The following is a 24,786-nucleotide window of genomic DNA, read 5'->3' as shown; positions in this document are numbered from 1 at the left end:
GAAAAATTCGTAATACTAAGCTAGTTAACTAATTTAACGAAATTCACAAACAATTTATCCTAAGAGTGAATCAATGCTGACAATAATTTTACTTTTCTACCTCAAGGGCAAACGCTACGTGGAAGAATTTCGATCTGCGGGATAATGAGTCGTAAGATAGTAAAAAAACAAGGTTTAATAACGGTTTATATCGACATCACTTAGTTTTGCTTATGCTCGAGGGGTCATTTATGTAATTGTAAATTTAAAACAAATGTGTATGGGAAACAATATTGTGTTATTGAGTGTAAACTAAATTACGCAGTAAACCGATAGTTGACTAAACATCTAGTGTTCTATGAAACAAAAACGTCTATACGTATTGTAAAGTGTCCAAAAGGAGAGACACGAAATGATACATTGTATACTGCTGTTGTTTTTACATGTATATTAGACTGCGGCGAAATAATCATTGCGTATCATCCGTCTGAAAAATATAAAAATATTTACTCTGAGATAGATTTAAAAAAGCGTCATCAGGTATCAAGCAATATATCAGGAACAGTCTCCACCGACATTGTAACTTCAGAAGAGTATTGAATTCTAGATATCTGGGTTTATTAGGAAGGCAGTAAAATTGTAAGAGCAAAATCTGTTAGCCTAGACAGAGATTTCCAGATGTCTATAATAATATTCCAAGCACTAAATGTCTCACTAAAATAAAAGGAAAGACCATAATCAAAAGCGTTTAATATTCAATGAATTCACTGATGTAAACAACTCAAGCTAGTTAATAAGGACGGTTTTCAAGTGTCTTAAACAGAAAGTAAGACAAATAAAATAGAATTAATTTTTTTATATTAATCATAAAAAGAATATACAAAGTTAAGAACAATTTTTGTAAGAGAATATGTAGCCTTTATAAGGTATGTTGGTTTTTAGACATTGTAAGAATTGTTTTCATGATTATTTATTTTTCCAACATATTTTAAATAATGTATTAATTTGTAAAAATTATTTTTAGATAACGTGTCTTTCTTCAGCGCACTACAACCATGACCAACAATAGTTCACCCCAGCCCGTAGCAGCTACTCAACATTTACCACATACTTTGTTGAACTTCAGTGACTACGATCTGTGGGTTCTTGAAATATTTCTCAACGTTGGGTTAGGTTTATCTTTGGGTGTCCTTGGAGTTGTGGTCAACATTTTAAACCTGCTGGTCTTGTCACGACACAACCTGAAGGAAACCACCAACATAATGTTGCTGTCTCTGTCTTCACTGGATCTCTTTTATTCTATCACGTCGATTTTCTTACGTTTACCTAGCCTGATTAAACTTATTGATCCATATTTTGCTATCACCTACCAAACGTTTATAAAGTTAGCGGTTCTTATGCCTAACGCTGTGTGCTTCGTCATCACAATACTCCACGTCACAGCTATAGGAATTGAAAGAGCCATCGCCGTGTTATTTCCCTTTCACGTGTCTCGTATATTCACACCCTACAGAGCCAAATGGATGTTGCTTGCTTTATACCTATTCGGGTCTATTCCTGTTTGGCCTTACTACTACCGTTTTACTTACAGATGGGTGTTTGTTCCAAGCATAAAGAAAACTATCGCTGTCTTGGCGTACACAGATTTTTTTGTAAATAACATGACAATCATACTTGACTACGTGAATTACTTTGTTAACAATACTACAACTACAATACCAATTATCATAGTGTTTATTTGTTCCACGTTGATTATCTTTCAACTTACGCAGCTAAAAAGAAAAGGGTTGTCGGGCAGATCCTCAAAGCAGGTGAAGGAAATAAAAGTCGTGAAGATGTTGCTGGTTGTTTGTCTCGTCAGCTTCATGGTGTTGGTACCAGAGCATGTGATCAACACCTACCTGACAACACACTTCGAGGAGCTTTCTTGGAATTTCTACGACCTTATCGTTTACCTTATCCCCGTTACGTATCAGGTGAACTCCTGCGTCAACTTCTTCATCTACATCACGATGAGCTCCAAGTTTGCCGAGACTTACAAAACACTCATACACGGGTCATCAAAGAAATAGATGGTTGTTGTAATTTAGAAAATTAACGAACGTGAAACAAAAAACAACTTCAACTTTATGCTAAGCGTATTTTCTAATTCTTTAGTTTGAATGCAGTATTTTTAAGTACATGATAGCGTCAAAAACAATTTCTTATTAAACAATAAATACATCTACTCAGAATATACATGTTTAAAATTTTTTAGATTATTTTAAAATTGTTTTTCGCGAAACTTTTTAAAACACTCTTTAATTATTGTGTTATAATTTAGCTCAAATGAACAAATGAATTTGTTATTCATTAGCAAAAAAAAAAAAAAAAAAAAAAAAGGTTTTTACATTAAAAACCTTATAATTTTAATTGCTTTTATACAAGACATTTTTTCACGATATAAAAAAGGAATGCTACCATCATGTTTACATTTCCATCTACAATAACATAATTAAATAAAATCGTAAAATATAATACTTTATTTTATTTTGAAAGAAAACTGAGTCAAAATGATTTTAGCATATACTTTATGATAAATAAATCTGAAATAAAGTAAATTACACTTTTTCGGTTACCGAAAATTATTCAAATATTCAGATAAAAATATATAGCTTTTTATAAATGAGATTTCGTCATCCTAGCGGCACTTAAGATATCAGTATTCTAAAAAGCTAAAATTAAGGATAGTCCAGGTATATATGATTGTATGCTTATGTATGAAATTTCGTTTATCTAAATGAAACAGTATTCAAGTTCTTATGTTCCCATAACAATAAAATATACCTTCCGGTTACCGGGAATTGTTAAATAATTGACAACAACCAGCACATACAACCTAAAACTTACGTGAGAAATTTCTTTCTTCTTCAATTAAAACAGCTTCAACAGGAGAGAATAACTGCTATTACTGATGCGACAGTATTGTATTGTTTCGTAACGTGCTATGAAAGTTTTAAGAACAAGATTTGGGCAGTCTCAACATCCAAGTTAGGAATTTACAATGATGTAATAGTAAAAGAATTGAGTTCCTGTTTGACTTGTACAAACGTAGCGGACGGTTAGATAACCTGTTATAAACATTTTGGTTAAGTCGCAGTCGAATAAGGTAATGATTCACACGGCGACACCTGTTGGATTCAATTAACGTAGAGCAAAACTTCAAACAAACATGTTTACAAAGGACAGGTTTGATAATGAGCGAAAGTATTTTGCATATGAAAGTAAACTATTGATAACACAAAACTAACAATTACATTACAAATTATTACATAAAGAGATTAAGTAAACGTATGATATTTATATATTTATTTATTATATTTTTACTGATAATGTTTTGATATTGTTTCATTTTGTTTTTACCGTTATAAATTACCCAGCTAAACTGGATCTATCTCTTGAATAGTTAATCGAAATTTTTAGTTAAGTTAATTTTTCTCGCATGATTTTGGTTTACCGTCTGGTCATTAGTCGCTAGACATAACACTCCCTACGTAAACACCCTGGACAAATACACCTTGGACATATCCCTACTCTCTAACCTAAACCCGCTGGACATAAACCCCCTGGACATCAACCTCACGGACATAAACCTCACGGACATAAACAACACGGACAAAATCCCCTAAACACCACCCTCTCCATTGAGGCTGAAACTCCCAAACTTAAACTTAACATGAGACGGTTAGCAATTAGCGAGTAAATTGTAATGGAGAGAGGGAGAATACTTCTATTTCTCATCCCGCATAAAAAAGCTGACTAGAAAAGACTGTAAATGTTATTATTTGCATGATAAAGCTGTAACGAAAAAACCCACCTCAGCAAATTAAAACGTAATTAGCGTTTTACGTTGTCAGCCATAGACCTGAATTGATTACACTTTCAAGTTTCAGTCTGAAAATAAACTGGGACTGTTTAGTAACTAGTTAGATTTTTCAAGGTAATAGAAATAGCATAATTTATTTAAATTAATTTTCAAATTCGACCTAAAATAAAAGTTTATATAACAAGTTGTTTCGACTAGTCAGTTGTTCAGTCTACGCCAGCAAACGTTACCACTTATCATCTGTTATCAGACCAGTCTCAACATGAACAAGATAGTTTTAACTCTCGTCGTCTGCCTCGGTCTTGTTGGTTACGTGTCGGCTGCTACATCGATAGGACTGGGTAAGAGAAAATTTTCAATTTTGTTTCAGGATCTTTTTTTTGTGCAAATTATTTTTGTTTCTTTTTTCATGTGATCAGTTTTTTTTTAAAAAAACGGAAACTACATTTCTATCAGTGTATAGATGTTATTTCAACTATTAAAAAAAATTCTATTAAATATTATGCCTGTACAAATATTTGCAAAAAAAAAAATAAATAAAAGAATTTTTTGTTTCCTAAACATTAAAACATCTTATCTTTACCAGGAGCTTGCCCTGATGGAGTAAAGATTGGCGAATCCTGGTACCCATCTGGATGTGAGAAATGTGACTGTTATGATGGAAGCTATGAATGCTACTCGTAAGTTTTTATTACATATCAACTTTAACACAATTTTAAACTTCTTCTTCTGCGTTATTAATTGGGTTTATTTTGGATGATTTAAACAATACGTCCAACGTCGTGGATGTACATGACTGTGGTCTCCAGATTTGTGAGTTCCCCCTACAGTTTCTCCTTGAGTGGGTGTAAAAGGGTCAGTGTTTAGACCGCGTCTGGTTGTACAAGGGGCAATCCTAAAGGAAGTGCTCTGACACCGGTATGTCAGAAATGTGAATTATGTTTGAGGCTAAGAATGGTAGGCTACTTGAAAGATTCTATATTTACCAGATATAGCACATTTTAAAACTAAAACTAACACGTTTTTTTTCGAACTCCTCTTTTTACTACCTGGACCATAATTTGTTTATAGTTATTTGATGTAACACTATTTACAAAAGACATAAGAGTAATTTTTTTCAGCGAGGTTATTTAGATAAATTCCCGAAAGACACAATTTCTTGTAGTTACTTTGTAGTTGTAACATTTGTAAAACACGCACACTGCTAAGATCATAAACAGAGTATAATTAATCTCTTTTGTATTAACCACTCTTTCAGGTGCAGTACTTATAGGTTCCCACCTGGGTGCAAGGCGACGTACGACACCACCAAGCAATATCCAGATTGCTGTGTTCCAAAACTTGACTGCCAAAAAAAATAAATGAAAGATCTATCGCTAACAAGTTCCTAAACGTTAAGAACATTTAAAAACAAAATATTCCAATGGAAATAAATACATTCAATAATACAATTCATCTTCGTTTTTAAAAGCAGTTACTGATTTTTTTGTTGCGTCTAGAGTCGAGAGTCGAGGACGAAATTCTAAACGTTACTACCATAACGATTTGTTTCACACTTGACACGCAGGTCAATAGAATTTGAAAATTCTGGCATAAAATTAGACTGCCCATAAATCAAAATTTAACGCCACTTACATTAAAATAAAAAAAAAGTTTACGTTTGTGTGTTTAAACCGAGAAGACTCGAATACGAACCCTCGGGTAGATGAGGCTCGTTAGCTGGGGACAGCCACTCTTCAAACAACTGCTGCCTTGTAGTTTGTTCTTGGTTGGACAAAGGCTATGGAAGCAAATCCAAAAAGAAAAGCAGGCTGAAATCGGAGTCAATGGCCTCAATGGCGCATAACCAGTTGACACGTATCCTTAATTATGATGGAAGCGTGATCGCGTCGGCAAAAGCTCATGGTTGATAAATTCGGAAAAAAAGTCTCGAGTTCAAACCTTATGACAGATAAGGTTCGATCCACTCCAACGCTGAAAATTAAGAACGAAGAAGAAGAAGAAGTCTGTTTTATTTTTTGTTTGCTTGTTTGCGTCAAATATGATAACTCAATTATCACTTACTTTTAAAAGAGCGATTTCGTTCAAACTTTTCAGATACTTTAATATTCAATGAAAATGCAAGACTGACTAACTTTTTATTTAAGTAGACAATGTTCACAGTTTTACACCTTACTACTTTATCTTATACGGAATGTAAAGTATGCATTCTGAGCCTGCGAAAAATCAAAATCAAGATTTTTAAAAATTTCGACGTTTTACACATTCCGGAACCTGAATAATCATAGTTTAGTAATTTTGCCTGTCTATGTATGTGAGTATGGAAGCAGGGTAGTTTAAGTTTTTTATCAGGTAGATTGACGAAATTTTATTTATAAGTATCATATCAAATTTACAGTTTTCTCCAAAACTTTGGAGTGGTTTTTAGGAAACGGGACTAAGTCTTCTTCCAGCTTCTTAAAATTCTATAATTTGAATACCAATCAAATTAAGTGGACGACATTTCAAACATAAATATTAGATTATATGCAAAATACCATTTCCACATAACGAAGGTCACTCAAAATTGACAGGATTCCAAAAGTATAAAATGTATACTTATGTATGCATTTGTCTACCTGTCTGAAACAATATTCAATTGCTCGTTTTTCCAAAAAAAATTATAAAAAAAACTACTTCTGGATACCGGAAAACGTTTAAAAAGTAATCCAATTCTATGATCGTACGCTTATGTATGAAATTTCGTCTACCTGAATAAAGTAGTATTCACATTATTTTATTTCCATAACAATAAAGCACTCGTTCCGGTTACCGGAAATCGTTAAATAATTCACACCAAAAAGCGCATGCAATCTAAAACTTACGTGCGAAATTTCTTTCGTCTTCCATCATCACAGCTTCAACAATATGTAAATCTATAATTATTACAGGAGAGAAAAACCACTATTTCAGATGCGACATTATTGTAGGGTGTCGTAATGTGCTATGAAAGTATTAATAACACGATTTTGCAGTCCCAACATCCTAGTTAGGAATGTACAACTATTTTACATGAACAATACAATATTAAGTAGATAGATTATAAGAAAACGGTTGTGTCTAAAGGTATGTAAAGCAATTTTTTTAAACTGCTAGATCACGAACATTTTGTTCTAAACATTTCAGTTAAGTCGCAGTTAAATAAGGTAATGATTCACACGGCGACACCTGTTCAATTCAATTAACGTAGAGCAGAACTTCAAACACGAAAATTTACAAATGGAAGGTTTGATAATGAGCGAAAGTATTTAATATATACATAGTACACAACGTAACAAAAAGTAACACGTAACTAGCAAACACGTAACGAATTATTGCATAAACGAAATTAGTAAACTTATGATATTTAATTCTTACGAGTTGACCCGCGTCGTATAATACGCCAATATTTAGTTGTTTTATTTTCTACTTATCAGTAATTCATAATTTGTGAATTCGACAGTACCAACGCTGCCACTTAAAATATTTGCTTTAAAACACTATCAGTAGCTCGTTAAGGACGATAACCTCCCCCCCCCCCAGTTAAAGTAAACTCCTCTTAGTTACCTCCCCTAAGTTTAAAATCGTTTCAAAATAAATTATCTGCCCCTAATAGTCAATAATAATAATAGCGTGAACCAAAGCTCACCAGACCATGTAGGGGTGGTGGTGGTAGGGAGCGCGCTTACAGCTTGCTGAATTATATATATAGAAGATAGATATTTTTTCTGATGATTTTTCTAATATTGATTTAATTTTTTTTTACCTAATTGAATTATTCAGCAAAACGGAATTTATCTGATAAATATTTCATCGAACACTCTTAGTTAAGTTAATTTTTCTCCCCTAGACATAACAGTCCCCCCCCCCCACACAAACCCCTGGACCCAAACATCCGCGACCTGTCCTCACTCTCTTACATAAACCACACGGACATAAACCCCCTAACAAACCACACTCCCATTGAGACTGAAACCCCCAAACTTAAACTTAACATGAGACGGTTAGCAATTTGTGAGTCAATTAGAGGGAAGCGAGGGATAGAACTCTGTCATCCCACATGATGATCCTAACTAGAAAAGGCTGTAAATGTTTTTATTTGCATGATAACGATGTGACAAAAAAACCACACCTCAGCAAATTAAAATGTAATTAGCGTTTTACGTCGTCAACCATGTACCTGAATTGATTACCTTTTCAAATTACAGTCTGAAAATAAACGAGCTATTTATTTTCAACAATTGTCTACTTCTAGTTTTTTTCAAGGCAAAGGAAATTGCGTAAATTTAAATTAATGTTCACATTGGACCCAAAATAAAAGTTTATATAACAAGTTGCTTCGACTAGTCAGTTGTTCAGTCTACGCCGCCAAACGTTACCACTTATCATCTGTTATCAGACCAGTCTCAAAATGAACAAGATAGTTTTAACTCTCGTCGTCTGCCTCGGTCTAGTTGGTTATGTGTCGGCGGCTACGTCGATGGGACTGGGTAAGAGAAAAAAAAATTAAATTTTGTTTCAGGATCTTTTTTTTGTGCAAGTTATCCTCGTTTCTGTTTTCATGTGATCCGTACCAGAAAGTAAACTATATTTCTATCTATGTATAGATGTTATTTAATTTTTAACAAGTTGTATTAAATGTTTTGCCCGTATAAATATTTGCACAAAAATAAATAAGTAAATTATACAGCTATGTTTCCTGAACATTAAAGTTCCGTGTTTTACCAGGAGCTTGCCCTGATGGAGTAAAGTTTGGCGAATCCTGGTACCCCCCGGGATGTGAGATTTGTGACTGTGGTGACGGAGGCTACCAATGCTTCTCGTAAGTTTTTATTACATACCAACTAGAACACATTGTTTAACTTCTTCATCTTCTTCTGCGTTTTTAATTGAGTTTATGTTAGAAGGATTCAAACAATATGTCTAACTTCGTCGTTAAATTGGATTGTGGTCACCAGATCCACGGGTGCCCCATGTAGTTTTTCCTTGAGTGGGGCGTATGGGGCCAGTAGTTTGGATTGCGCTTGGTTGTACAACGTGCAAAATATGTTACATACAAACTATAACACATTTTTAAACTAACACCAACACTTTTTTCCGAACACCACTTTTCATAACTTGAAACATCTGTTGATAGTTCTTTAATATAACACCAATCCATCCCCGACAAGAGTTATTATTTCAGCGAGATTATTTAGATACATTCTCCCTAGACCCAATTTCTTGTAGTTACATTGTATTTGTAACGTATGAAAAAACACGGCACTGTTATCACCATAAACAGAGTACTATTAATCTTTCTGTTGTATTTACCACTCTTTCAGATGCGGTTCTTATGGCTTCCCACCTGAGTGCACGGCGACGTACGATACCACCAAAAAATACCCAGATTGCTGTGAACCTACACTTGACTGTCCAAATTTAACTGAAAATTAAAATGTTTACAAGTTCCAAAACGTTAAGAACATAACATAATTAAAATTTAAACCCAACGCAAATAACGGAGTTCAACTTTGTTTTTTCCCTTTGCTGCGCCTTGAGTCCAAAATTGACTACAAGATTCTAAACAAAACTACCATACCGAGTTGTTTTAAACTTGACACGCAGGTCAAGACCATGTAAACATTGATAATGACGTAAGATTAGATTTAATTAGATGTATTAACTTTTTAAATCTAATTATTGTGTAGCCCTACCTTGATATTTATCTATTAATTTAGTTGTTTAAGATTCGTGCGGTCCTGTTGGCTTTTAAAAATGCTTACAAATCTCTTCCATTTTAAATAAAACAACACTGCTTATACGCATATTGTGATAAACGAGATAAAAAGAAAAACGGTATACTCTTGGTGGAACTATAATGCTTTAGTGAATAAAAATATTTAAAAATAAACCGGGAATGATCTCCCCTAAACTTTCTCGAATATTCTTATATTAAACAACAGGTGATGGGAACTCGGGATATAGACATGATTTTTAATCCATTTTAAATACTTAAACTTATAAAAATAAAATAAAATCTCCTAGAAAAAAGAATTGCACACCAAGTGAACGCCAAATAAAAGTGCATAATAGTGCGGATTATTATAAGTACTTTATAAATTTGAATTCGTTTTTTTGAGAAATCGGAAATAGCGTAAATTACTACTTCCGTTCAAAGGAAACTACTCAAAATTTGTCAGAAGGTAGAAAATTAGATCTTTTACTTACATGTGAATTTTTATTATCTATTTGAAATAGTACTCAAGTTATGGGCTTTTGCAAAAAAAACCATCTGTTAATGAAGGTCTGTATCTTCGCTGAGCTTGCTTTGGAGACTCTCCATGTCCCTGCTCCATATAGCAAAACTGCCTTGACTTTTGAGTTATGTATCCTAATATTTTTCGTGTTGGAGTTGGTAGAATTTTTCCATATGGGTTGCAGAACTGTGAAAGCGGTTCGGACTCTATTAAATCTAGCACGTATGTCCTCCTCTGTGCCTCGCAATTTGCTTATCTTGCTGCCAAGGTAGACAAACTTCCACATCATGTGCTTGTCTTCTGTCTATTGTCACTGAGGTCTCCTGGTTATTGTTGATTCTCATTAATTTTGTCTTTTCTTTGTTGATCTTGAGACCTACGCTCTGATAGATGGCTCCTAATGCATCAACTTTTTCTTACACGTCTTGTAGCCTATAGTTAACACTATTCAAATACCAAACAAAACACGAACATTAAGTAAAACAGGTGGAATAAATTGTTTTTGATATTTTTGTTCTTTTTGTTTCACCTATGAGATGATTTTAAACATTTTGAGGTAAACATTGGTCTATGCCTATCTTCTTATAATTCTGATCATCAGTTTGCATAATACTTATTTTATACTTTTAAGTAGACGGGTTACTGGCAAATCAAATGCCGTACGATTTTACTGTTACGAAAATTTTCTACCCATTTATTTGAAGCAAGAGTACAAAAAATGGGAATATATCAGCAATCAGATTACGAATAATAACACCAACAACAAACACAAACATAATACATAGAGATTAAAAAAAAACAAAAAAAACAGGCACATTGATAAATAGACACCGATACATACACACAGAGTTAACACCTGTCACAAGTCTCTGTATAATTGCTTAGACCAGTGGCGTAGACAGATATATATATATATATATATATATATATATATATATATATATATATATATATATATATATATATATATATATATATATATACATATATATATATATATATATATATATATATATATATGTGTGTGTGTGTGTGTGTGTGTGTGTGTGTGTATTAGAAATAAAATTTTAATAATGTAAATATAAACTGGCACAATCGTTACACCGTCAACTGCTTAAACGTAGAACAAATATTATTATTTGGTTCCCGTGAAGGATACATCACCACATTGAAAACAACCATCGCTACCTACACCACTGGCTCACGCTATACTTGTTTTCAGGTTTAAGAGCAGTACACTAGAAATAACCGTGTCAGCAAATTAACATGTAATTAGTGTCACTTCTGATTTAATTACACATTTTAAATTACTATCTGATGAGAAATTAACTGCTTATTTACGTCAACTGTCAACGGATATTTATTCTGAAGCAATCCAATTTGCATAATTTATTGAAATTAACATTGAAACACGGTTAAAAAAGGTTTTAGATCTATAAAATACGTGGTTTGGTGTTCCGTCTACTCTAGCAAAGATTTCACGTGGTGATCACACAGTACCAGTCCAAAATGAACAAGATAGTTTTAACCCTCGTCGTCTGTCTCGGTCTAGTCAGCTTCGCCTCGGCCTCAGTATCCATGGGATTAGGTAAGAGATGTAGATTTAAATTAATTTAATTTATTTTTTTACGTGATGTTAGTTACTTTTTTCGTTTTGATCTTGTCCTTAAAGTAGAGTAGAAACAACACAAGCTATCATAGTGTGGAATTATTTTGTGACTGGTCTGACGATAGAGTGATACAGGGGTTTCCAAACATTTCAGTCCACATTGACTATCAAATTTCAGTTCGGCGGCCTCGGGCAGATGAGGCTCGTTAGCTGGGGACAGCAACTCTTCTAGGAGAGACAACTTCAATATCAAACAACTGCTGCCTTGTAGTTTGTTCTTGGTTGAACAAAGGCTATGGAAGCAAATCCAAAAAGAAAAGCAGGCTGAAATCGGAGTCAATGGCCTCAATGGCGCATAACCAGTTGACACGTATCCTTAATTGTGATGGAGGCGTGGTCGAGTCGGCAAAAGCTCATGGTTGATAAATTCGAAAAAGTATCGAGTTCAACCCTCTGGCAGATAAGGCTCGATCCCTCCCAACACTAAAAATTAAGAACGAAGAAGAAGAGAAGAAGTTCGGGGGCCAGTTTCTTCCAGGTATGATATTTCTGGGCAAAGTTCCTCAGCAATCACCGACAAACGATTTTTCCTTGGACAAAAAGATCTCCGCGGGCCGGATGAGAGGACATCGCGGGCCGCATCCGGTCCGCGGGCCGTAGTTTGGAGACCCCTGGAGTAATACATAAATAATGACTAAAGAAGCTTAAGGGTTAGTTTATATTGATCATAGAGAGTATTTGCTGTTGTTTTATCTGTATTAATGTGTACAGTGTGAGTATGGCGAGACGAGTACAGAGTAATTACTAGACATGATTTGTGGATAGTTTATGAATAAGATAGTGGCAACATGAAATTGAATTATGCATAGCAATTACAAGTATTAATCTTTAATGTGTCTAATTAGTATGCACGGAAATGTGTCTTATGTCGTACTTATCAATGAAGATATGGTGTCGTCTAGACACTTGGGCAGATGAAGTAGAGCTCATCTGTTTCAAAGACCTCCTCACAAGAATGTATAGTGTGGTTAGGCCTAACGTGAGTTAGGTATCCATTAGAGCTGAGTGGACTCTGGGACATTCTTCAGACTTGAACCTGGATTAGCGGTCTAGCGCTCTACCGCTAGACCACGCCTTCACCTAAGTTATAATGTAATTTATAGTAGTAATGTCGCAGATAAATATGATCGTAGACCCCATTACACACGCTAGAATTTTTAATTTAAAATTTAAAATTTGGATTGCATATTTTGCCAATACATTCACCCAACAAACAAAACCACCGTGATTGCTGGGTTTTTTTCAACCGTACATTTTCTTTATTTTACTAGGATCTTGTCCCAAAGGAGTTAAACCAGGCAAATCGTGGTACCCCGAGGGATGTCAGAAATGTGACTGTTATAAGGGAAGCTACCAATGCTACACGTAAGTCTTTTCATTTTTTTCAGTTTAAAAAGAGTTTTTGATTTACTCTTCATTTACATATGCCTTATTTCCACCACTTGTGAAATATATTAATGATACTAATAATTCATTCCAAATAAAAAGTTTCGAGAACTATTACTTTCTCGTTTACGAAGTATAAAGGAAGTATGTAATCGTGAAAAAATCGACGTTTTATACCTCCATGAGACGGAAAAAATAGTTTTGCAATTGTGTCCGTATGTCTGTGTGTGTGATGTGTGTATGCTTATCTTTGAAAACGATAAATTAAGTACCTTTACAGATAGGATGATGAAATGTCATATGTATTAATATCGTATCAAATTTGTAGTTCGGTATCAACTTTTCAGCGATTTACGGTAACCGGAAGTGGAACTTAGTCTACTTTCGGTTTTTTAAAAGCATATTACTTAAATACTGTTTCTCTGATTGACGAAATTTCACATATAAGTAAAAGATCTAATTCTCTGTTTTCTGTCAAATGATTTGTAATTTCCAGTGCCCGAAAGTAATACTTTAATCTATTTCCGATTTCTCAGAAACTTATATGAATGAATAAAGTGCTATTGTTCCTTACTATTTTAATTTTACACGTATTGTTTTCTGTTCACTTGGTGCGTAATTCTTTTTTTCTACGCGATTCAATTCTATTTTTAAAAGCTAAATTTTATAAAATTGATTAAAAAGCATGTCTATATCCCGAGTAGCCATCCCCCGTAGTGTTTTATAAGAATACTCGAGAAAGTTTAGGGGAGATCACTCCCGCTTCATTTTTAGGTAAGCTGTCTTAAAAAATCCTTGTGAACATATTGGTAGTGTTATTAGATTTACATGCCAGCTGCAACATGGTGGAAACATTGTGAACTGACAAAACTATATGGTACGAGCCGGCCCGCGGCATAACATACGCCGCTATTTAGTTGTTGTTTTTTCTACTTTTCAGTAATTCTTAATTTGTGAATTCGACGGTACCAACGCTGCCACTGAAAATATTTCTTTAAAACACTATAAGTTGCACGTTATGGACCATAACACCCCCTTCCATCCCCACCCCCTCCGTCCCCACCCCCCTACGTTTAAAATCGTTTCAAACTAAAATATATGCCCCTAATAGTCGTCACTAAACCCGGCTCTGCTTGTAAACATTTAGAGTAAACACAGCTCACTAAGACCATGTAGGGGTGGGGATGGTAAGGAGCGCGTTTACAGCTTGTTTTCTAGCGTCTCTCAGAAGAGAATTATATTTATAGATGTTTTCGATCATAATTTGAGATCACTAATTCACGCTGCTATTTTAACATCTTTTTCAGATGCGGTAGCGTGAGCTTCCCACCTGAGTGTAAGGTTACCTACGACACGACCAAAAAGTACCCGGATTGCTGTGTTCCTAAACTTGACTGCCCACAGAATTAAATGATAAATCAAGATGTTTTCAAGATTCTAAACATAATCAACTGAAATTTAATTTTAAAGCTCCACTTCTGTAAACGAAAATGAAATCTAACATCTTTCTGGTTGTTTTTGAGTTTATCAATTTATTTTTAGAACGTGCTCACGTGTGATATAATTAAAAAAATGTGGGGAGTGAGCGAGATGGATCTCAAACATACAAGTTAACTTAAGATCTGAAAAATGTAACTTTCATGCAATCTCTTTATTGAGGTAAATATTTAAATATCGCCACTCCATACTGTATTTTAAACTAGCTTATTTATATACTAGAAAACCATTATTAAACGATAACAATAGGGTATTTAAAACAAAATGTAATTTCTTTATAATAATGATTTATATAATTCTCAAACAATTAGTCCACATAATCAAAACAAGCACCAAATAAAACCGAAATTAAGAAACAGATTAACAATAATCATAAAAACAATAATCATAATAGTCCATTATGGCTAAAATATAACAAATGAACACCTTTTTCTATAACATTATAACAAATGTTGAAATAGTTCTCTGAAAACATTTCACGGCCATGGCAATGTATATTTATTATGGCAACATATAGACGCTTAAACATTACAGCTGTTTACAACATGGCCTGCAGTAGGCCCTACTTGAAACATGGAACATTTTTTTTTTAATTTGAATAAGAGAATAACAAAATAACTACAAGTACAATGTATCGAACCCGGTACATTTGTACATAATGCTGACTTGTAAACTGACAAGCGTAAGCCTGTTCCTAATCACACGTTGATAGATATTCGATGGTTTCGTTTGAAAACTTAAGTTCGATTCCATTGAGTCACAATTGTATAATAGTTAAATGGCAACACATGTTGCATTCAAAATACGAAGAGCGCTATTTCACAATTTCACACCAACATGTTTGTGATTGTAAGATTAACGTGTTCGATGCAGCTTTGATATGCGGGGGCCCAAGTAATTGCTGAGGGAAACCCACGAGTTGTCAAGATTTAATTATTGAACGAAGGTGGTTTGGATAATCAATTACACAAATACTAATTTTTAAAAATAACAAAAACGAAACCACCATTTGTAAAACATGTAGGCTACACCATGTGATTAATGCAACACTGTGTAAAACAATTAACTATACGTAAAATACTTAACCATATGTACAACACTTAACCATATGTAAAGCATTAGCCATATGTAAAGCACTTACCCATATGTAAAACACTTAATCAAATGTAAAACACTTAACCAAATGTAAAACACTTAACCACATGTAAAACACTTAATCAAATGTAAAACACGTAACTATATGTAAAACACTTACCCATATGTAAAACACTTAACAATATGTAAAACACTTAACCAAATGTAAAAACTTAACCATATGTGTGTATATTTTGTTTACACGAGACGTTGAATCCGATATCAATTAGGTGGAAGAGATTTCAAGTGAAACACCCACGCTCACATACGCACACACAAACACAAACATACCAGATTTTCATAATATGAATCGATGTTTGCTTTTTGAGAAAGCAGCATAAAAATGTCAGCTTTAATAAACTAATACATTATTAATGGTTCATTTCGTTCATACGTTAATCCTTACTTCAATTACACTTTGAAAATAATCCGTCCGTTTTTTATGCCCAATGTCAATATTTAGTTAATTAAAATGTTCGGATTAGCATAATTTATTTAAGTTAATTTTAGAAAGTGATAGCTAACTTAGGCCTATATAATGCGTGGTTGGGGACAATATGATGTACAATCTACACGAGCAAATATTTCATGCACAGGTCATTCATTGTCAGACCAGTCTCAACATGAACAAGATAATTATAACTCTCGCCGTCTGCCTCGGTCTTGTTGGCTGCGTGTTGTCAGCTGTTATGCGGGGAGAGGGTAAGATTAATTAATTATACGAGCCGACCCGCGGCGTATCATACTAGAGAGGGAGAGAGGAGACTGCAAAGCGCGCTTACAGCTTGTTTTCTAACGTCTCCAAGAAGAGAAGTAGGCCTATATATATATATATATATATATATATATATATATATATCTAATATATAAAGCTCAGTTCTGTATGTAATGCTGTAGGTATTTTACGGATAAGCTTGGAGTATTAAAATTGTTCATTAAATTGAAACAGGCGCGTTCGTTTAAGTGAGTGCAAAAGACTATGAATAAGTTGGGGTACTATAGTCGTTCATTAAGCTAAAACAGGTGATTCCGCCCCGGGCGTTTATGTTCGCGTTAGTGTTTTCTTTGTGTTTAGGTGGGTTTGCGTTAGTGGTTGCGTTTTGATTTGGTTCGTTTTTGTTCTTTCTTTTTTCGTTTTTGTTTGTGTTTTTTTTTGTTTGGGTTTGTATTTGTGTTTTTGGTTGGTTTTGCGTTTGGATTTGGTTTGTTTTCGTTTGCTTTTTCGTTGTTTTTTTTTTGTTTGTATTGGTGTTTGTGGTTAGGTTTGTTGTTAGGTTTTTGTTTTCGTTTGCTTTTTTGTTTGTTTTTTCTTTGTGTTTGTATTGGTGTTTGTGGTTGTGGTTGGGTTTGTTGTTAGGTTTTTGTTTTCGTTTGTATTTGTAATTGTGTTAGCGTTATGTTTGCGTTTTGTTGTTTTGGTTGGTTGTGGTTTGGGTGGGCAATGCCGGGTTTATGATGATTACTAAAGACAAAGGTAACGGTCTTTAACAGAAAGGTTTTTCACAGAAGCCAGAGCAGGGCCTGGCCGGGACGGCTAGTATATATATATATATATATATATATATATATATATATATATATATATATATATATATATATATATATATATATATATATATATATATATATATATATATATATATATATATATATATATATATATATATATATATATATATATATATATATATATATATATATATATATATATATATATATATATATATATATATATATTCTTTAATGTGTCTAACTAGCATGCACGGAAATATTTGTCTGATGCCTTACTCATAGTATAACCCAGATGCTTTGGGCACATGAAGTTATGTTTAAAAACTTCGGCTTTAGAAAGGATAGTGTAGTCAGGACTAACATGAGTTATTTACCCATAAGTGGACTCTTAGTCATTCTTCTGAGTTGAACACAGATTCGAACTCGAGACTTTCAGTTTAGCAGTCTAGCTCTCTCCAACGACTTCACATAAATTATAGAGTAATGTATAGTGGTAATGTCGCATATATATATATATATATATATATATATATATATATATATATATATATATATATATATATATACTCGTAGACACCATCACACTCGCTAGAAGTTAATTTAAAATTTAAAATTTCTCCAATACAATCACCCAACAAACAAAACCACCGTGATTGCTGGGTTTTTTTCAACCGTACATTTTCTTTATTTTACTAGGAGCTTGTCCTAAAGGAGTTAAACCAGGCAAATCGTGGTACCCCGAGGGATGTCAGAAATGTGACTGTTATAAGGGAAGCTACCAATGCTTCACGTAAGTCTATTCATTTTATTCTAATTAAAAAGAATTTAGATTATCTCGTCATTCACACATGCCTTATTTCCACTACTTGTGACATATGATTCTAATATTTTATTCAGGAAGAAAAGTTTTGAGAATTATTACTTTCTCGTATACGAAGTATTAAAGGAAATATTGAAATCGTGCAAAAAATCGAATTCGAGATTTTCAAAAATCTCGACGTTTTATACCTCACTGAGTCGAAAAAACTTAGTTTTGCAATAATGTGACCGTGTGTCTGTGTGTGTATGTGTTGTGTGTGTGATGTGTGTATGCTTACCATTTAACACGAAACATTGAGTGCCGTTACAGCTAGTTTGATGAAATGTCACACATATATATATATTTATATATATATATATATATATATATATATATATATATATATATATATATATATATATATATATATATATATATATATATATATATATATATTATATATATATATATTAGTATTATATCACATTTTTAGTACGGTATCAACTTTTCAACGATTTCCGGTAAACGGAAGTGGAACTTAGTCTACTTTCGGTTTTTCAAAATCATATTACTTGAGCACTGATAGACAAAATAATTTCACATATAAGTAAACGATCTAATTCTCTGTTTTCTGCCAAATGTGTTGTAATTTCCGGAAGTAGTACTTTAAGCTATTTTCGATTTCTCAAAAAGCTATTTGAATATATAACATACTAATGTCCCGCACTGTTTTACTCGTATTGTTTCCTGTTAAGTTGGTTCGTAATTCATTTTCCTTAGAGATTCAATTCTATTTTAAATATTTAAACATTGATTAAAAAGCATGTCTATATCCCAAGTTGCCATCCCCTGTAGTGTTTTATAAGAATACTAGCGTACCCGACCCCCGCGCGTTGCCGCGGATATAGAAGAAAGTCTGACGAAATATATTAGAAGGATATCACCAATGCATTACCAATCATATGTTGTTAAACGCGTGTCCTTCTTTTCTAAAACTGTGTTATTTAAATGTAAACAATGCTTGCACTTGGATAATAATTATCGGGACACGGGTTTTCCTTGAGTGCACATTAATCACTCATCGAAATAATGAGGTAGAACACACTTCGGTGACCACCCATGTGTCAGGGACGTAGAGGGGCGCTCTCAGGAGCCCCCCACCCCCCGATTACACTATCGCATAGGCGTAGCGTACGGCCCCTGTCTCCTTAAAACTAACAGGCGCCATCGTGCCAAATAGCATCCTGTTAATAATGATGCAGATTTCGTCATTCGCTAAAGTGACACAAATAAACAGAAATTTTTGTTTAACACGTAAAAAAATTATTTGACGTGTTTTAAACATCAGTGTGACTAATGCAATATGCTAGTGTTACTAATGTTCTATTATTAGATGCTCGATCTCAATTTTTGACTGAGTCGTCTAATAATAGATGCTTATTGCAGCATTCGCAAGGTGACGAAACTCTACAGTAGGCTGATAATATTTAAAAAGTTATTTTTTCATCTTTCGCAAGGTGACGAAACTGTACAGGATTTCCTCGCGTTACAAAGTTATTTTTTAGAAGCCTGTTGTTGTTTTACCGCTGAATATAGTAGTACCACTTACTCGCTATGCAGGACGCTCGATTAACGGATGCCAAGTGCCAACATAGTCGCTCTAATACTCTGGGCGCCAAACCGTGTATTGACGAAAGTTGTACCCTATATGGCGCCGCCCATAAGAAACTTTAGTTTTCTTTTTCGCAGAAATATTCTCGGGAGTATTCTCATCTACTCCCTAAAGTTTCATGGTACTCGGATGAACCGCATCCGAGTTTTATTTTTTATAAACCGTGTATAGAGAAAAAAAAAATCGTCCCCGCCCCCGGGGTGGCCGCCCTTGCAATATTAAACAATATTTTTTGCAGAACCCTACTATTGAGTGATCTAATCATCTCCCCCAAAGTTTCATGGTACACGGATGAACGGTGTGAAACCGAAATTTTATAAACCGCATATAGAGAAAAATCGCACCCTCCCGTGGCGCCGCCCTTGCCAAATTACTTTTTTTTTGCAGAACCCTTCCTTAGAGTGTTCTTATGAACTCAACAAAGTTTCATGCTTATTGGATTAACGGTGTCAGACCAAAATCGAGTTTTATTTTTATATAGCTTACATTGAGAAAAATCGCACCCTCCCGTGGCGCCGCCATTGCGAAATTAAAAATTATTTTTTTACAGAACCATTTTCTAGAGTGTTATAATGAACTCCCAAAAGTTTCATGCCTATCGGATGAACGGTGTCACTGCAATTACTTTTATTATTTTTATATACCGTATATAGAGAAAAATCGGACCCTCCCGTGGCGCCGCCCTTGCGAAATTAAAAATTATTTTTTTTACAGAACCCTTCCCTAGAGTGGTATAATGAACTCCCCAAAGTCTCATGGCTATCGGATGAACGATGCCAAACCAAAATCGACTTTTTTTTATATACCGTATTTGGAAAAAAACAAATCGCGCCCTGCCGGGGCGCCACCCCTGCGAATTTGAAATATTTTTTTCCGCAGAAACCTCCCCAGGAATATTCTCAACAACTTCCCAAAGTTTCACGGCGATGTGATGAGAGGTGTAGTAATGCATAAAGGACAGACACACAGACACACAGACATACATTGCTTTATATATATACTAGCGTACCCGTCCCCCGCGCGTTGCCGCGGGGTAGAAGTAAGTTTGACGAAATGTATTAGGATTTCAGCAACGCGTTACCAATTATATGTTCTAAGACGCGTGACCGTCTTTTCTAAAAGTGAGTTATTTAAATGTAAACAATGCCTGCGCTTAAATCATAAATATCGGGACACAGGTTTACCTACACTACCGCATGTAAACATTGAGTGTACATTAATCACTCACCGAAATAATGTTAGAACACACTTCGGTGACCGCCCATGTGTCAGAGACGCACAGGAGCGCTCTCAGGGCCCCCACCCCCACGATTAGACTACCGCACAGGCGCGGCGTACAACCCCTGGCTCCTTAAACTAACAGGCGCCATCGTCCAAATAGCATCCTATTAATAATGATGCAGATTTCGTCATTCGCTAAAGTGACACAAATGAACAGGATTTTTTCTTTAACACGTAAAAAAGTATTTAACGTGTTTTAAACATCAGTGTGACTGATGCAATATGCTAGCGTTACTAATGGTCTATTATTAGATGCTCGATCTCAATTTCTGACTGGCTTGTCTAATAGTAGATGCTTATTGCATCATTCGCAAAGTGACGAAACTCTACAGTAGGCTCCTCATATTCAAAAAGTTATTTTTTTCATCTTTGGCAAGGTAACGAAACTACACTGAAGGATTTCCTCGCGTTACAAAGTTATTTTTAGAAGCGTGTTGTAGTTTTACCGCTGAATATTATAGTACCCCTTTCTCGCAATGCGGGACGCTCGATTAACGGATGCTAAGTGCCAACATAGTCGCTCTAAAACTCTGGGCGCCAAACTGTGTATTGACGAAAGTTGAACCCTATATGGCGCCGCCCATAAGAAACGTTAGTTTTCTTTTTCGCAGAAATATTCTCGGGAGTATTCTCATCTACTCCCTAAAGTTTCATGGCACTCGGATGAACCGCACCCGAGTTCTATTTTTTATATACCGTATATAGAGAAAAAAAATCGCTCCCCCCCCCCGGAGGGCGCCGCCCTTGCAATATTAAACACATTTTTTTTTTGCAGAACCCTACTATTGAGTGATCTAAACATCTCCCCAAAGTTTCATGGTACACGGATGAACGGTGTGAAACCGAAATAGACTTTTATATTTATAAACCGTATATAGAGAAAAAATCGCAGCCTCCCGTGGCGCCGCCCTTGCGAAATTTAAAAAGGATTTTTTTTTTACCGAACCCTTCTTTGAATTGTTCTAATTAACTCCTCCAAAGTCTCATGGCTATCGGATAACGGTGTCACACTAAAATCGACTTTTATTTTTATATACCGTATATAGAGAAAAATCGCACCCTCCCGTGGCGCCACCCTTGCGAAATTAAAGATGGTTTTTTACAGAACCCTTTCCTAGAGTTTTATAATGAACTCCCCAAAGTTTCATGCCTATCGGATGAACGGTGTCACTGCGATTCACTTTTATTATTTTTATATACCGTATATAGAGAAAAATTGCACCCTCCCGTGGCGCAGCCCTTGCGAAATTAAAAATTATTTTTTACAGAACCCTTCCATAGAGTTTTATAATGAACTTCCCAAAGTTTCATGCCTATCGGATGAACGGTGTCACTGCAATTTACTTTTATTATTTTTATATACCGTATATAGAGGAAAATCGCACCCTCCCGTGGCGCCGCCCTTGCGATATTAAAAATGGTTTTTGAACAGAACCCTTCCCTAGAGTGTTCTAATCTACTCCGCAAAGTTTCATGCCTATCGGATGAACGATGCCAAACCAAAATAGACTTTTATTTTTATATACCGTATATAGAGAAAAACAAATCGCGCCCTGCCGGGGCGCCACCCCTGCGAATTTAAAATTATTTTTTTCGCAGAAACCTCCCCAGGAATATTCTCAACAACTTCCCAAAGTGTCACGGCGATGTGATGAGAGGTGTAGTAATGCATAAAGGACAAACACACAGACACACAGACACACAGATACACAGATACACATACATTGCTTTTTATATATATAGATAGATATAGATTCGAGAAAGTTTAGGGGAGATCACTCCCCCTTTTTTTTTAGATACGTTGTCTTAAAAATTCCCCATGAACGTATCGTTAGTGTGCTCCTATGTGAATTGTTATTAGATTTACATGCCAGCTGCGACATGGTGAAAACATTGTGAACTGACAGACAACTTGAGATCACTGATTCACACTGCTATTTTTACATCTTTTCAGATGCGGTAGTGTCAGCTTCCCGACTGAGTGCAAGGCTACCTACGACACGACCAAAAAGTACCCAGATTGTTGTGTTCCTAAACTTGACTGCCCACAGAATTAAATGAAAAATCAAGGTGTTTTGAAGATTCTAAACACAGTCAACTGAAATTTAATTTTAAAACTCTGCTGTAAACGAAAATTAAATCTAACATCTTTCTGATTTTTTTTTGAGTTTATCAATTTATTTTTAGTACGTGCGCACGTGTGATACAATAACAATGTGGGGGTCAGATGAATCTGAAACTTAAAAGTTAACATATAATCTGCAAAAGTAAGGCAAACATTTAAATAGCGTCAATCTAGACTGCATTTTAATCTTTCTTTTTTTTTCCCTAGAAACCCCTTATTAATCGATAGTAAATGAAAATGTAATTTCTTTATAATAATGTAAATGTTTTAAATAATTAGTTAACTTAATCAAAACAAGCACCAAATAAAAAGCCGAAATTAAAAAAAAAAAAAGAAAACAATAATCATAAAAGTCATTTATGGTTAAAATATAAAAAAAGAACTTTTTTCTTAACATTTTCACAAATGTTGATATAGTTCTCTGAAAACATTTCACTGACATGACAATGGATAATAATTATTGCAACATAATTATGGTGCATAAACACTACAGCTCTTTACAGTTAGGCCGGATGTAGGCCCTACTTAAACCATGGAACATTTTTTTTTAAAAGTATTTTAACATTCACATTAAAAGAATAAGAAAATAACTACACGTAAACTGCATCGAACCCGGAACATTTGTACATAATGCTGACTTGTAAACTGATAAGCGTAAGCCTGATCCTAATCACACGCTGATACATATTCGATGGCTTTGTTTGATTTCTATGAGTCACAGTTAAATAATAGATAAATGGCAACACATGTTGTCGGAAAAACATAGTTTTGCAATCTTGTCCGTGTGTCCATAATTTTCACATTTTTCCATAATTCTCTTCTCTCTCTCTCTCTCTCTCTCTCTCTCTCTCTCTCTCCGAATTTTATCCATGTGAGGCACGAACCCTTTACGTTTCTTTGTTAAACTTACATAAATGATTTTAATTAAAAAAATAATTATCATTAAAAAAGTTTTAAAAAAACCACGTTTTCTGATTGAACTAAAAAGTATAAAATAAATGCTAAACATCACAATAATGCAAGCGATCACTCTACTATAAGCGATGAAAAACGTGGGGCGCCGAAGTAAAAGTTATATTACTATTGATTAGATAATACTATTGACTTTTATTAGGGAGCTTGTAGAGAGTCAACTGTATTAGAAACTGTAAGAAAATCACGGCGCCCAACGTTTTTCATCGCTTATAGTAGAGTGATCGCTTGCATTATTGTGATTTATAGCATTTATTTTCTACTTTTTAGTTCAATCAGAAAACGTGGGTTTTTTAAAACTTTTTTTAATGATAATTATTTTCTACTTTTTAGTCTTTGTCTGTTTGTTCGCATTAAAATCTTGCTATCGATTTTATCTTTTCGCATTCACTTTTTTTTTGGGTAAACGAAGACAACTCGTAAAAAACACGTGCCTTGAACCCGTGTCGAGTGGGTTAGCAATCGTGTGCCCAACCACTCGACCATATCGTCTCCCCCATACTGTTCACCAGTTGTTCCGGTTGTTTGTACACAAACACCGCGTGACCAAAAACTCCGTAAGCCAAAAGAGGGAGAGTACCGAACCTTGTTTTCATCAAATTACAATGACTGGGTTATGTCCCCTTTTCCCACGTTTT

The 24,786-nt window shown here is 34.5% G+C and overlaps 4 protein-coding genes across 4 annotated transcripts; all 4 read left to right on the top strand.

The window, feature by feature from the left end:
* The first annotated feature begins 1,034 nt into the window (after positions 1-1,034).
* Positions 1,035-2,051, top strand: LOC131928647 (neuropeptide Y receptor type 4-2-like). The gene has a single exon (XM_059284723.1). The coding sequence runs from the start codon at positions 1,035-1,037 to the stop codon at positions 2,049-2,051; it is 1,017 nt and encodes a 338-aa protein (XP_059140706.1).
* A 1,869-nt stretch (positions 2,052-3,920) lies between these two features.
* LOC131928639 (venom toxin OcyC11-like) lies at positions 3,921-5,260 on the top strand. The gene is made up of 3 exons (XM_059284709.1): positions 3,921-4,185; positions 4,431-4,524; positions 5,103-5,260. Exons 1-3 carry the CDS (start codon positions 4,107-4,109, stop codon positions 5,203-5,205), a joined length of 276 nt encoding a protein of 91 aa, XP_059140692.1. The 5' UTR covers positions 3,921-4,106; the 3' UTR covers positions 5,206-5,260.
* Positions 5,261-8,142: 2,882 nt separating this feature from the next.
* LOC131928638 (venom toxin OcyC11-like) lies at positions 8,143-9,373 on the top strand. The gene is made up of 3 exons (XM_059284708.1): positions 8,143-8,352; positions 8,591-8,684; positions 9,187-9,373. Exons 1-3 carry the CDS (start codon positions 8,274-8,276, stop codon positions 9,296-9,298), a joined length of 285 nt encoding a protein of 94 aa, XP_059140691.1. The 5' UTR covers positions 8,143-8,273; the 3' UTR covers positions 9,299-9,373.
* A 6,954-nt stretch (positions 9,374-16,327) lies between these two features.
* Positions 16,328-23,189, top strand: LOC131928635 (uncharacterized). Its single transcript, XM_059284705.1, has 3 exons — positions 16,328-16,489; positions 17,996-18,089; positions 23,006-23,189. Exons 1-3 carry the CDS (start codon positions 16,345-16,347, stop codon positions 23,106-23,108), a joined length of 342 nt encoding a protein of 113 aa, XP_059140688.1. The 5' UTR covers positions 16,328-16,344; the 3' UTR covers positions 23,109-23,189.
* Positions 23,190-24,786: the final 1,597 nt, after the last annotated feature.

Source organism: Physella acuta, unplaced genomic scaffold (assembly GCF_028476545.2).
Source record: "Physella acuta isolate Inbredline_101_S28 unplaced genomic scaffold, ASM2847654v3 ptg001528l, whole genome shotgun sequence".
In the NCBI taxonomy this organism is placed as follows: Eukaryota; Metazoa; Mollusca; class Gastropoda; family Physidae; genus Physella; species Physella acuta.
This window is presented reverse-complemented; position numbering and strand designations above follow the sequence as displayed.

What these genes read in the sequence shown, in the direction of transcription:
- LOC131928647 (XM_059284723.1), top strand. Translation starts at nt 1,035, where the DNA reads ATGACCAACAATAGTTCACCCCAGCCCGTAGCAGCTACTCAACATTTA.
- LOC131928639 (XM_059284709.1), top strand. Translation starts at nt 4,107, where the DNA reads ATGAACAAGATAGTTTTAACTCTCGTCGTCTGCCTCGGTCTTGTTGGT. An exon ending in TGCTACATCGATAGGACTGG is followed by an intron (nt 4,186 to 4,430) that starts GTAAGAGAAAAT and finishes TATCTTTACCAG; the next exon opens with GAGCTTGCCCTGATGGAGTA. An exon ending in GGAAGCTATGAATGCTACTC is followed by an intron (nt 4,525 to 5,102) that starts GTAAGTTTTTAT and finishes CCACTCTTTCAG; the next exon opens with GTGCAGTACTTATAGGTTCC.
- LOC131928638 (XM_059284708.1), top strand. Translation starts at nt 8,274, where the DNA reads ATGAACAAGATAGTTTTAACTCTCGTCGTCTGCCTCGGTCTAGTTGGT. An exon ending in GGCTACGTCGATGGGACTGG is followed by an intron (nt 8,353 to 8,590) that starts GTAAGAGAAAAA and finishes GTGTTTTACCAG; the next exon opens with GAGCTTGCCCTGATGGAGTA. An exon ending in GGAGGCTACCAATGCTTCTC is followed by an intron (nt 8,685 to 9,186) that starts GTAAGTTTTTAT and finishes CCACTCTTTCAG; the next exon opens with ATGCGGTTCTTATGGCTTCC.
- LOC131928635 (XM_059284705.1), top strand. Translation starts at nt 16,345, where the DNA reads ATGATGTACAATCTACACGAGCAAATATTTCATGCACAGGTCATTCAT. An exon ending in AGCTGTTATGCGGGGAGAGG is followed by an intron (nt 16,490 to 17,995) that starts GTAAGATTAATT and finishes TTATTTTACTAG; the next exon opens with GAGCTTGTCCTAAAGGAGTT. An exon ending in GGAAGCTACCAATGCTTCAC is followed by an intron (nt 18,090 to 23,005) that starts GTAAGTCTATTC and finishes ACATCTTTTCAG; the next exon opens with ATGCGGTAGTGTCAGCTTCC.